The 12,819-nt window shown below is 37.4% G+C and overlaps 1 protein-coding gene across 2 annotated transcripts in view; it reads left to right on the top strand.

The window, feature by feature from the left end:
- Positions 1-12,819, top strand: part of igsf21a (immunoglobin superfamily, member 21a) — a 171,332-nt gene that overhangs the window by 138,364 nt on the left and 20,149 nt on the right. For both annotated transcript variants that reach the window (XM_005469642.4, XM_003447725.5), the window contains one exon: positions 2,956-3,071. In XM_005469642.4, the coding sequence (XP_005469699.1) occupies positions 2,956-3,071 (116 nt within the window). The remainder of the gene's footprint in view (positions 1-2,955; positions 3,072-12,819) is intronic.

The following is a 12,819-nucleotide window of genomic DNA, read 5'->3' as shown; positions in this document are numbered from 1 at the left end:
TGCTACCATTCCACATAAAATGTCTGAGTGTCATGACACACCAGGCTGCATTAGGGCAATGGGCCCTAACTCATCACATATGGACGCTTGTAAAGGGCCCCTGGAGTCACATTTAAACACACTGGGTAAGCATTATTTTTTAGTGTTGTGTTGTGGAAGTAGAAACAAAAGTAGTTTTTGTTGTCCAAATCTAATAAGGTAGGAGAAATGAAAAGTACAAATCTCCTAATCAGGACATCTCCTGACCTCCTACCTGTCAAAGTTTTGACTTTCCCTAATACCACCACCCTATCCTCCAACTTTTTTGTTGCTTTTTTAAAGGTTGGCAGAAACGGGTGTATCGTGGCATCTGCTATTGCCACAGCCAGTATGTTAAAGCACTGACAGGTATATAGAGGAGATATATTTTATGCCCATACAATGTGTGTAGATTTCATAAAGAGGGTTTTGGAATTGTTATATATCTACTTCAGTTGTTTGAGTCTTTAAAGAAACCTCTGGAAGAATGTCACATTTTCATATTGATATTTCTTATTTTTTCTACAAGTTTTTCCTCTTTTGACATTTTTCCCAAGAGGACGTATTGTTTAGCACACTTGACTGTGACATTTTTGGGGGGGAGTTTCAGTGCAAATATTTCTCTCCATGTTTTATATGAGTCCCAAATGTTGCGTTTGGCAGTAACCTTGTCAAGAGAGACATTTTAAATTATTTATAATAAAAATATGTATATATTCTTTTCAAATAAGTGATATGAAGAGCTCTGTAAGACAAAGAACTCCATTGCAAGGAAAAACAGAAAAGAAAAATCAGCTCAACCTTTAACAAGTGAGCAAAGAGACAACTTCAATTAAATGAGGTATGAAAGGCTTAGATGCAATCATTACATTCAGCCATCTTAATCCTGTTTAGGGTTGTTGTGTTTGAAAATACTGTGCTGTGCACAGTACGTCTTGGTATTAATCATATCAAATATTTCACCAAGGCTTAAGGCTCGTCTTAGGCTTTGACTTCTATTAGATGCCCTCACACCTACAGGGCGGAAAATAATAGAGTATCATGATCAATATAAAGCACCTCTGAACCAGAGTGAGGAATCATTTTATTTCTGCATTTTTAAGGTTGTACCAGTAATCTTTTGTAACTAAAGAAGGCATTTTTTTTCTAGTGCTTTAGATAACTTTCAGGGGATTATCTGTGTTTATTAGACAAATGGAGACATCCAATTTAACAGTAATTATTTTTATTGTAATTAGATTGGTTTTCATGAGATTAACTTTGTCGAAATTACACGTGTGTTTGTGCTAAAGCTCTCTACAGATTGCTGGAAAAACTCTCTTGATCTCTTTGTGTTCACAGATGTTCATATTGCAAAACTAATTCATATTTTAACTGCACAGCTTAGGAAAAAAGTACCAGGAGTGTCCAGAATATATTTACTGGACTCTACAAAATAGAATATAATTTTGTTTTATAGAATACAGCAATCAATATTGTAGCCCCATAAAGCTGAATTGCTTTTTTTTATTATCATCTTATTATATGGTGTGCATATTAGTGCAGCTTCACTGTACTAGATGCCGTTCACATACACTGCTTCTGTGTCAAGTACTTGAGCTTGACTGGTCAGAAGCAGACACCTCTGACAGCTTATCATATGCCAGGTTGAGACAGGCTTGTCAGTAAGCTAATGGAGTGTTCTAAGGTTAATTTACAACCATATGAATTCCATCAATAAGCAATTAAGAGGTGTGGAAACACAGAGGCACCCGAGCCAGCAGCTAAATCCCCCACCAACTCCCACCTGCTTTTAATCAATTAATTGCTGTGGCTTGTCTGTTTAAAACTGCTTGATAGATTTACACATAAAACTGGCACATGAAAAAGCCACTGATCTCTGCGTGACCTTTCTTTTTGCCTTATCGGCCTTATCTGTCTCAAAAAGATTCTTCTCTCCATTCACAGAGTTTTTGAGGCATTACAAAAATGTTTCTCATTCTGATAAGAGCTCAGGCCTGTTCATGTGTTACTAAAGCGTCCTGCTGCCAAATTTTGTTGGGCAGCTGACTTGTAAATATGTGTGCACAATGTTTCATGAAATCCCTCACAGAGATAAAAACACAAGTTACACAATTACATGAAAGAAAAATAGAAAAAGTTGTGAAAAGTGTTTTTGATGCTCTGCATTCCTGATCAAAATTCAGATAGTCCTTGTGTAGGTAGCCATGGCTGTCACCAGGTATCTGTTAATATTTCATCGAAACCATCACACAGTGGTCTGTGAAGTATGTACGTTCATATTTAAGCCGCCATAAAAAGGACCAGAGCACTGCATGTTGAACAGCTGATTTTCTGGGGAACGTGTGAGATTTCCATTCATTACCCCCTTCCCCTCCCTGTGCTCCTCTAAAGTGCTGTGAAGTCTTGCTCACATGTTTTCCCTTTACACTACCATGACATACTTGCTGGAATCCCTAGAGAGATTCAGATAGAGGGTTAGTGATATGATATGTATGAGATTTTCTACCTTATCAGCCTTATCCGACTCGCATGAGCCCTGGGGAGTTTCGAACATATTGTCCCCGCCATTCAGTTTCCATTTAAAGCTGAGATTCTCACAGCAGGTTTTTGCTTTCTTTTGAAAATAGATATAGTAGATAGATAAAGCAGGTCTCTACATTTGTTTTAGTCAGTTTTAAACATCTGGACAGAATTGCAATTCTCTTTATCTGCTTTCCCTTTCTTGCTCTTACTTTGCTGTCAGTTTTGCCAGTAGAGTTTCCACCTACATGTATAACCCTAAGATGACATTTCATCACAAAATAACTCTTGCAATGCACAGAGAAAGTGAAAACTGTTGTTTTGTAAGTGCATATGAATTTCTCAGGTTTCACTTTGTGTCCATTCAGTGTGTTAGGATGCTGTTTCACACATCTTTTCCCTTGTCCTTCACAGCACCTCCAAACAACATATCAGTGGTGGCAGAAAACACTCCAGCCCCTTTCAGTCGATACCAAGCCCAGAATTTGACTCTTGTCTGCACTGCAAAGGGAGGGAAACCAGCCCCATCGGTGAGTTGCTGCTGAAGATGTTCCATGCTGCCAGCTCGCTTGGGACCTGCCTTTACAGCACGCAGATCCCTGTTGTTTACAGACAAACAGAAACTCTGTTGCATGTTTTTTTTTGTTTTTCAGTGCACAGACCAGTACTATTTATATATGCATCCCACTGAAATTTGCTGTTATTTGCTAAATAATAATATCACAGTTTAGAAGGCATCTCCCTGCAGTCATTTAAAATATCTGCTGCTGTTACTTTCATTTCAGCCTGATCTGTTAGATCGTCTTTTTCACTGCTCAATTTTGGTATCGCCACCGTGAATCATCTTCCTCCATGTCATACTGTCCCTTGCACCCTCTTCTGTCACACAAGCACTCAGCAGATCCTCTCTCAAAAACCTCCTCTGTGGTCTTCCACTTTTTCTTCCTCCTGGCAGCTTCATTTTTTTTACTTCCTTTGTCCAGTATATCCACTCTATATCTCTCCCTCTCTTTAAATCATCTCAACATTGCCTCTCTAACTTTGTCTCTAAACTGCTCAACCTGAGCCGTTCTTCTGATGTACTCATTTCTAATCTTGTCCCTCCTGGTTACTCCCACTGAAAATCTTCAGCTCTGCCACCTGCAGCCTCCTGTCTTTTTGCTAGTGCCACATCTCCAAGCCATACATCATAGCAGGTCTCACTAATGTCTTGTGAAACTCTTGCTGCTGACCTTCGGTAACAAATCACACTCGTCTCCACCAATTCTGCCTTTCCTGCACTTTCTTCTTCACGTCTTTTGTACCTTAACCATTGCTTAGTAAGGTTGACCCTATAGAAAACCATCTTCACTACTTCTACTCATTGCATCTTCACCTTTCCACCTCTCCCCCTCTCATTTATACACATGTATTCCTTCTTGCATCTACTGACTTTCATTCCTCTTTTCTCCACACAACCTCTCCAGACTCTCTTTCAGCTTCTCACTACTCTAAATAAAGCTTACAATGTTGTCTCTGAATATAATTGTTCATGGATACATCATCTGTCAGCCTGTCCATCTCCACTGCAAAAAAGGGGCTTGGAGTTAACCTCTGATGTAATTCCACCCCCAACTTGAACCCATCTGTCAGTCCAACCCCACGCTGTCTCGCTGTCCTCACACTCGTCCTTTACCACCCTCATATACTTCTCTGCCGCCCCTGACTTCCTCATACACTGTCACCGTTCCTCTCCTGGTACCCCATCATATGCTTTCTAGATCCTCAAAAGACAAACTGACCTGTGACTGAGTATCATAAATATGTTTGTTGTAGCCAATAAAATGAGTAGATCAAATTTAGGAGATACATGTTATTGCATATTATGGAGGTTATTTCAATCACACATAATTATTATAATTAATGTCAAGGTTGTGGATTGTGGACCCAAATGCAGGACTTGAGAAACAGGAATTAAACTCAAAATTCCACTTTAATCCCATAAGCTCAATGGAATACAGGCAGTCCGAAAGCATTTAACGAACAGAAACAGCAACCCGGATACCAGAAATCTCAGGAAACATAGGGCAAGGTGACACACAGCAACAAGGACAAGAGGAGACAGTATATACACACACAAGATAACGAGTGGAGATATAACAGGTGGGAACACAGACAACATAATAAGACAGGAAGAAAAACTCCACACAAAACCCAGAGAACAACAATCACCAAAATAAAATAGAAAGAGAGTAACAACAGACACGGGAGACAAGATTAACTTGACACAAATGACAAACAGGCAAATGAGAAAGATAAAAAGACAAATACAAAGACAAGACTGAAGGAAGAGGATGGGAACACAAAATAAGTAAATTAACATAAGTGTATCAGGAACTCAGGCTAAGACCTAAAGGCACGAATAACAAATCCATAAAGAACTTGTACAAAGAAGACATGTAAACACAAATAAATAACTGTGAATAGAAAGCTAAATTCCATCAATGGAACTCATATCTAAAGACGTTCTTTACATGCAAAATACAAAACTAGAAAGAATCCTTAACCCAAACACTCAAAACCCTGGTTCAGCGACCACGCGACCACAACAGTACACCCTTATCCACACACATTTAGAAACACAGATGCATACAGCTGTATGCATCTGTGTTAGTCACAGTCACATTTTTCTCAATGCTTTGAAGTGCAAAACAAGGTCTTACAATATCTGAAGTATATACTCAGATGTTTGGTGGCATATGAGCTTACGGACGCTGTTTGAGAGCAGTCACTTGCTGTTAGTTCCCACTGGGTCATTAATCATTGTCCATGGGTATATGGTAATGGACTCCAGACCCTCAGTGCACCTTTCTCCAGCAATTATGAGCTCAGTGAGAGGTGAATACAAGGTGAACATGATTTCCGTCTCTCAGGTACTTCCTGGTTGATAGTGTGATGTCTGCTGTGGTTCTTGCCTGTTGTGATTTCACAGGGAGCCTAAAGCCATTAAAGCTAAGCACTGCTGGATCCTTTTTTTCTGAAGCATACTGGAGAAAAAAAAAGGATAAGTCACATTGCTTTTAATTAGCTTTGTCAGTGATGGACCAATTGAATGATGAAGTTACTGAATTGAGATTAAACCAACAAAAAAAGCAATGTGATTGTTCATTTCACTATCGATCACTATTAGGGATGTGTGATATGACGAAATATAATGGAAAAAGATATTAAAACAACTATCGTTTCATATTATATCATTTATTTCATGCTGTCGCAAAACACACTGTTTACTACAATATTTTTCCATTGCTTTAGATGACGGTTTGCAATAGTCATCACACCAATACAGAAGGACCAACCAGAGCAAATCGAGGAGCTCATTTCTAAAGTAGGGGCTACCTCTGTAGCATGGAATTTATTAGTTAATGAAAAGTCTGACACAGAGCAGAAAAATGTACTGTGCAAACTGGTCCCCACCACACACCGACACAACAAACCTCATCTACCACCTAATGAAGAATCATGTGAAAGAGTATTGCGAGAATTTACGAATGTGAAGCAAAAAAGAGCCATCAGGGGCTCGAAATAAAGCTCAGATTCAAATGTTAGAACAGGCTTCTCCCCGCAGCATGCCATATAATAAAAACTCATGAAGGTAATAGCAGCTATTACAACTTATATCTATAAATATAGGGTTTTGTGCATTGACCAAAACACTTGACTCTAGGTACACAAGGCCCAGCCAAAAACACTTAACATAAGTCAAGTTCCCTCGTTTATATTGCAAGTGTCGATCCAAAGTATTAGAGGAAATCTGCTACTTAGTATACTACGCTGCAATAACAGATATGTGGATGAAACAGTGCACCTTATCTTAGACTGGACATAATAAAAATGGGGATCAGTGAGGAAAAAGCAAGCAGCATTGTTCCTAATTAATATTTTGAGATTTAGAAAGAATGATTGCTGGCATGTCTATAAAAAAATAGCATTAATGGACAAAATCATAGGTTTACTTAAAAGTAACAAGCTATTTGGTTGAACTTGATTTAGATATGAAAGACCATAAACACAGAAACCTTTCCAACTGACTATTGATGACCACTAGACCTTCCACACTAACATATCATAAAGCATTAATACCTTTAATGAAGCTCCTACGTTAATCATATGGGGAAACCTGAATCCAATGACATCCAAAAGATGACATAATTTTGTTTTCAAAGCACCTTTTTTAAGCAATTCTATTTTACCACTGGGGACGTTTGCCACAACAAACCCTGAAAAAAATTGTATTAGATTTTATTAGTCCTGCACACCCACACAGGTGTTCTTAGTCATTCTGTTTGAAGCTGAGTAAAGCTACAGTTTGCTGGCAGTTTGTTAAAGTCACCAAACATCATACAGGTTGATTTTTTTTTTACTTAAAAACACAAAGATTAAACTTGTTCCACAAATGCGTGAAACGGGGGATTTTATTTTAGTCCGGCACAGTTTGTACAAACCCACAGTCCTGAGAAGGGGTTTAATTAGCCAATCTAAGTGAAAACACCTGGATGTGAGTACTATGAGAGTGAAGGGCCTTTAATGTTCCTAGCACTCTCATGGCGTGGAATATAAGGCATTCATGAGGTGTCAGAATAACCAGAAAAATGCATTACCACTAAAAGTCTTTGGGCTGCGTAACCCTTGGCTAGCAGTTTGCAGAGTTGTTGATATGATCGTAAATGAGGAAAGGATGTAAATGTTTTGTTAATATACAATAAGTTTCAATAAATTATGCACATTTAAATATCATAAAAGTGACTTGACTAAGTTACAAAAAGTATTTCAATTATTTACTAGCAGTAAGCCCCATAGTAAGCCCCATAGCAAGCCAGGTAAGTGTCTTTAAATTAAAGCTTAACAGCGCAGGAGGCACAGGGTCCAAAAGCTTCCACACTCAGAATGTCAAACCATCCAAAGAAGGTTAATTCATTTAAAATGAGATTTGTTTGCTCCAAATAGAAAAGCATAGGAATAGATAAACCAAGTATATTGTACAGACAGTAGTTTCAGTATTGCGAATTAGCTCTGCACCATATATACGAATACTGTGTTTGGACTAGAATAATGTAAGATATAAGGCCACGTCTGCTGATTCAAGGAACATGAGAAGGAAAACACTTTCAATTTGGATGGAAACATTGCCTCAGAGGAGAACTGATCATGACCTGTCAAACTTGCTGTGTACTGTTATAATAAACCAAAAACCTTGCCAATGTTCTCTGACAGGTTTCAAGAATAGACTTTCACACTCCAGTCTCACTGAGCCCTTTGAAATTTATATGTAATCCAATTCTAAATCTTAACTGTGGTGTTTTTAATGGGTAAAAACAAAAACGGAAGACATATTTTTTGTTTATTCAATGTCATTTGATAGCTAAGGCTGTAGCACATGTTTAGTTCTGTCGTGTACTATTTTAATATTTGACACTTAAAATGTACCAAATGACATGACAAAACTTGTCATAATGAGAAGTACTTGTTTTGAAATAAAACTATACTTATAGCTGGTAGATAAAAGGTTTGAAAAAGGAAATTTACACTGGAGAAATAGCATTTTGTTGTGGCATTGTATTTAACTCATATGCTGCATACACATAAGGAGAAATATGACATTTAAACAGTGTCCATTTGTTCTATTTATGCTATTGTCTACGGTCATGCTGCATAATAAAACCTCATTATTAGGTTTGTAAGTATTTGCTTGAGTGTTCCTGCTTTGGCCCAGTAATGTGGCTGCAACTTCAAACAGCTCCATTTGCTTTTTGATGAAACTCATTTAGTCTTTGTCGGTGCTACTGCCCGGGGCTTGTTGCAAAATGAGCTGTTGTCAGCTCTATTTTCAATGTCATATCATAGCAAGCCTGGTCTCAATAGGGACTCACAACTTACAAAGAAACCAACCGAATTGATTGAGCCAGCAATTAGTAACAGCTAGTAAATATGATCATTCATTGGCATTTTGTACTCTAAAGTATGGTGGTCTGTAACAATGTTTTCCACTTAGTCTTTGAAAGAAAAAAATGTTATTAATACTTTAGTCTTGGAGAATGGGCCGAATAAGATATATTTACATAGACTTGAAATAAAACAAATTTTGTATTGACTGGCTTTTCAGGCTACAACATACACTTGTATTTTGTGTCTTCAACCCAGTCTTTGTCAAAACTGAGTTAACATAATATCCTTGATGAACACTGAAAGTACAGAGATGCTAAAGATACCAAATTTTAACAGCTGTCGTTCTACATTTGCTTATTTGCTTTCAGTAGTTATGGAGCTAAATGTTCCACTGGCATTCATACACAATGAATGTACAGGGAGTTTTTAGACCTGAAACAGCTTCTTTAGCAGCAGAGGCCAACGCAGTGAAACTGCTGTGAGTGAACCTTAGCAATGAAGTTGAGGGCCAGAGAACTAAAACAATGATCTCAGCTCCATAAAGCTGAGCAGAACCACAAACATAGGTTATGATTCTCTGTAAGTACATCAGCATGAGCGAAAAGCCTTTCACATTGTCACATTATTTTTACATTCATTCCCGCTGATACATTGTAATCATAAATCCATAACCTAATTTTAATGATTAGGTTATTTTAATGTGAATTCACTCCAATTTTTATGTTCTCAGGCATCAAAACTTATTTTTATGCTGCCAATAAGCACATACAGTTCCTCTTATGTCTAAGCAATACTTAGAGTTACTATATCAGAGTGAAGACAAAAATGAGAGCTGCTAATTATGCTGCAAAGCAGCTACTGTAGACTTCAATAGCAAACAGGAGAGTTTACTAGCTTTTTTTAGCCATCAGAAATTATTTCATTTTATTTTGCTAGTTGCATTTTTGAATGGGAAAAAATAAACAACTGATTAAAAAATAATGAACCAACATCAAAAAGAAAGAGAGTAGAATAGCAGGTAAGAGGAAAAATCAGCATATAGTGAAGGATTCACTAATGCATTACATTTCCTTCTAAACCTAAACTTCCAAAAACAGTAAGTGCACCTATATGTTTACCACCATAACTAAAGATATGTCTAACACCACACAGCTGAAAACCTCAACTGTGTGCTTGCAGTGAACGAACATGATTGGCTTACATGTTTCCTGGTTCGGCTTTTATAAAGCAGATGATTAGCTCTCTCTGTGGCAGGATAACCTCCTTCCTTGATGTTAAAAGTTTCTCTGACATATTTCTGTTCAGTATTCTTTGAATCCCAATTCATTACATTACCATATCTCTGTTTTACCCTACAATACAGAGTATGCACACATGTAATTATGCCTTTCCACTGTTCAGCGCCAACCACAGGTACGAGCACCATATGTCAGCTCAGCGTGGACTTCTTATCGCTGTGTAGAAGAACCTCATGAGCTTTTATAGACCATTCAATACAAAATGTCTTTTGTCCTAAACAGGCATGGCTTTGTATTTGCTTTGATAAATTGTTTGGCTCTCTTAAAGAAAAGAAAAAGTCCCTGTTGCTATGCAACATCCTTTTACATCCTTTCAGCATCCAGCATAATGTCTGATACATGATTCTGGCTTAGCATAGAAATTTGAAAGTGCTGAACTTCATCCAATATACTGTTGCAAGTCTTGTTATACTAGGCACTTTCATAAGGCTCCTACTGTTCCTTCATCTGGCTGACTATGTTCCCTTTTATTGGTTCTTTAATTGTCAAAATAGAACTGAGAAAATATGCAAATGTGGTCAACCAGTAATGTTAAACTTGTTTTTTCTTTTCTGTAAAAAGTAGACTATGCTAGTTTAAGTGTTTAGGTGATAGAAGCAGCTTACTTGCATGGCTGTATTAGAATATATATTACCCTATCAGACTTATCAGCAATACTAGGCAAGTGTGCTGCTATGTGTAGTGTATGTTCTGTACTTTACATTTATAAACTAGGTCCACCATGTTTTCATATATTGCACACATTTTACTCCTTGAAGTATCTCCAGTGTATGGAAGTTCATCCTTTTTAAAAACCTGTTTCTTCTCACCACTTTTTGGAGACACCCAACACACCAAATTCCCTACTGCAGCTTTGAGAGGGCTGAATATAATGGACCGCATGAGTTAAAAGTGTCACCCATTATGTTTCAAGATCTGTCTGCATCTGAAGCACTGAAGCAAGCTGGTGACATATCAATAATAGCTTCCCAGTGCCACTATTAGAACATCCTCAGAGCACAAGCAAGCACTGATTGAAAAGAAGAAAGATAATGACAGTTAATAAGAAGGAAAGCTGATTAAGCCATGGCCAGGATCTCTCTCGTTGCCTCTGTGCTCTTTCTCTCCCTGTTTCTCTTGCTTCTGCTCTCCCGTTGAATCATTCTGTCACTATGAAAATTACTGCCTTGTCCTTTTGACACTGCCATGATTAATTGCAGCAACATGAAGGTGTATATGGACCAATGCATTATTGTTACATTTTTGAAAAGGTTTTGAATTCATGATGTTGGTGAGGTGGGGGCATTTTGGCAGTGAACAGAGTGCAGGTGCTCTCATCATGGTCTATTCACAAGGGAATGCAAAACCCTTCTTATGCCACTCATTACTGTCTTGGCATTGTATATGGGCTTAGAATTGCATATCTCTTTTTTTCTGGGTTAATTCATTTTAGAATGAAGTAAGTGGTTTGTGTCTGGTTTCATTGTTTGCACATATTGAACTATGAAGTATTTTGGGATTTATAACAGAGCCATGATTGATAATCACTTTATTCCGTGCAATAGCACTGTAAGAGAATAATAGAGCTGCAATGCCAAAAGCACTCAAAAATCCTCTTTTACATGAGAGTGAACATTCCAGTCCAGGTCCTAGGGCAGCAAAATGCAAAATGTATGGCATAAGCCACTCATGACTACAGACTGTATAATGCACCTAATCTCGTACATGATACTACAGATGTACTTTTTATCTTTTCCCACAACAACATGTTTGGAAATCAACCCACCATAAAAGACAAGAAATTGCCTGTTGTGTGATAGTCTACTGACCAAATATATATTTTTGAATACTAAAAGTTTTGTTTTAGTATTCTGATGAACTAAAAGTTCATCAGAACGCATAATGTCTAAAAAGGTGATTCTTCTAAAGTCGTATCCGACAAAAGTGCCCATGTCACTTTGCGAAGCGTTATCATCTTTTGGAGGCATGCATCACAATGAGAGACATCCTCAGTGTTATTTTGGCTGCTTTATAATCACATGTAGAAAATTAATCAGTGTTTGCTCTCTCATTTGTACAGAATGAAAGAAGTGATGTGCTTTCCATTATCTCTGCCTGTCAAACAAGGAAATGTGGGAAATGGGATTTTTAGCAAATTAGTAGGTAGCTTAAAGAAAAACAGACCAAGACAGCAGCGATGGCAGATGTCTCCTTAATTGTGCATAGATTTTAGGATGAATTGGTTGGTTCAAATTAATATTTACAAGGACACAGGGTCCTGTTAGCTTATTTTGTTGCAGCACGAATCATGCAAGTAACCGTGTCCTATGTCTGTTTCTCCTTGCGTTCAGTACATTCAGAAATGCCATGAGATTGATTTCAGAGAACAATTTACAAGATGTCAAATATTGGCTTTGGAAAACTTTATTCCACTCTTACAGATTATTTTAATCCTAAATCAAATTTGTTCAGCATATGATGTTTTACAAGTTAGCATTCTGAGCTTGAAATATTCAATAGCGTCTCACATATATTGGTATATGACAGAATGTTATTAATGCTCACACATTCTACTAATTTGCATTTAATATCCACAAAGTATGTCTCAGTAAATCAGGCACTAGTAATGCAGAAGTAGTATCAAGTGGAAAATGTCTCAAAATTGATGATGGTAATACTGTTTAACACTGAAAAAAATATTGTCACAATAAATATGACTAGTCTGTAATCATTTAGACAGCATAACAAATAATCTAAAAAAGACTTGTGTCACTCAACTCCTCTTCGAAGACTTTCATATTGAATATGTCTATTTATACCGCTGTCTAAAGTGTTTCCATATCCATGTCCCACTGTACATATGATCTGTTAATGGGAGAGGAAAGGAGCAGAACTGCAGAATAATGAAACAGAAATAGAACTTTAGTTTCTCCCTGCAGCTACATTTTATTCATGTCTTTGATGAAACATCCATTTATTCCTTTTCTTTTAACTAAACCAGACAGGTGACAAAAAAAATCTTTAGTCACAGCGAGATTACTATGAATCAGCAAACTGATGCTTGATATTTTGCTGG

Source organism: Oreochromis niloticus, linkage group LG5 (assembly GCF_001858045.2).
Source record: "Oreochromis niloticus isolate F11D_XX linkage group LG5, O_niloticus_UMD_NMBU, whole genome shotgun sequence".
In the NCBI taxonomy this organism is placed as follows: domain Eukaryota; kingdom Metazoa; phylum Chordata; class Actinopteri; order Cichliformes; family Cichlidae; genus Oreochromis; species Oreochromis niloticus.
The sequence above is the reverse complement of the archived record's forward strand: the minus strand, read 5'-3'. Positions and strand labels throughout refer to the sequence as shown.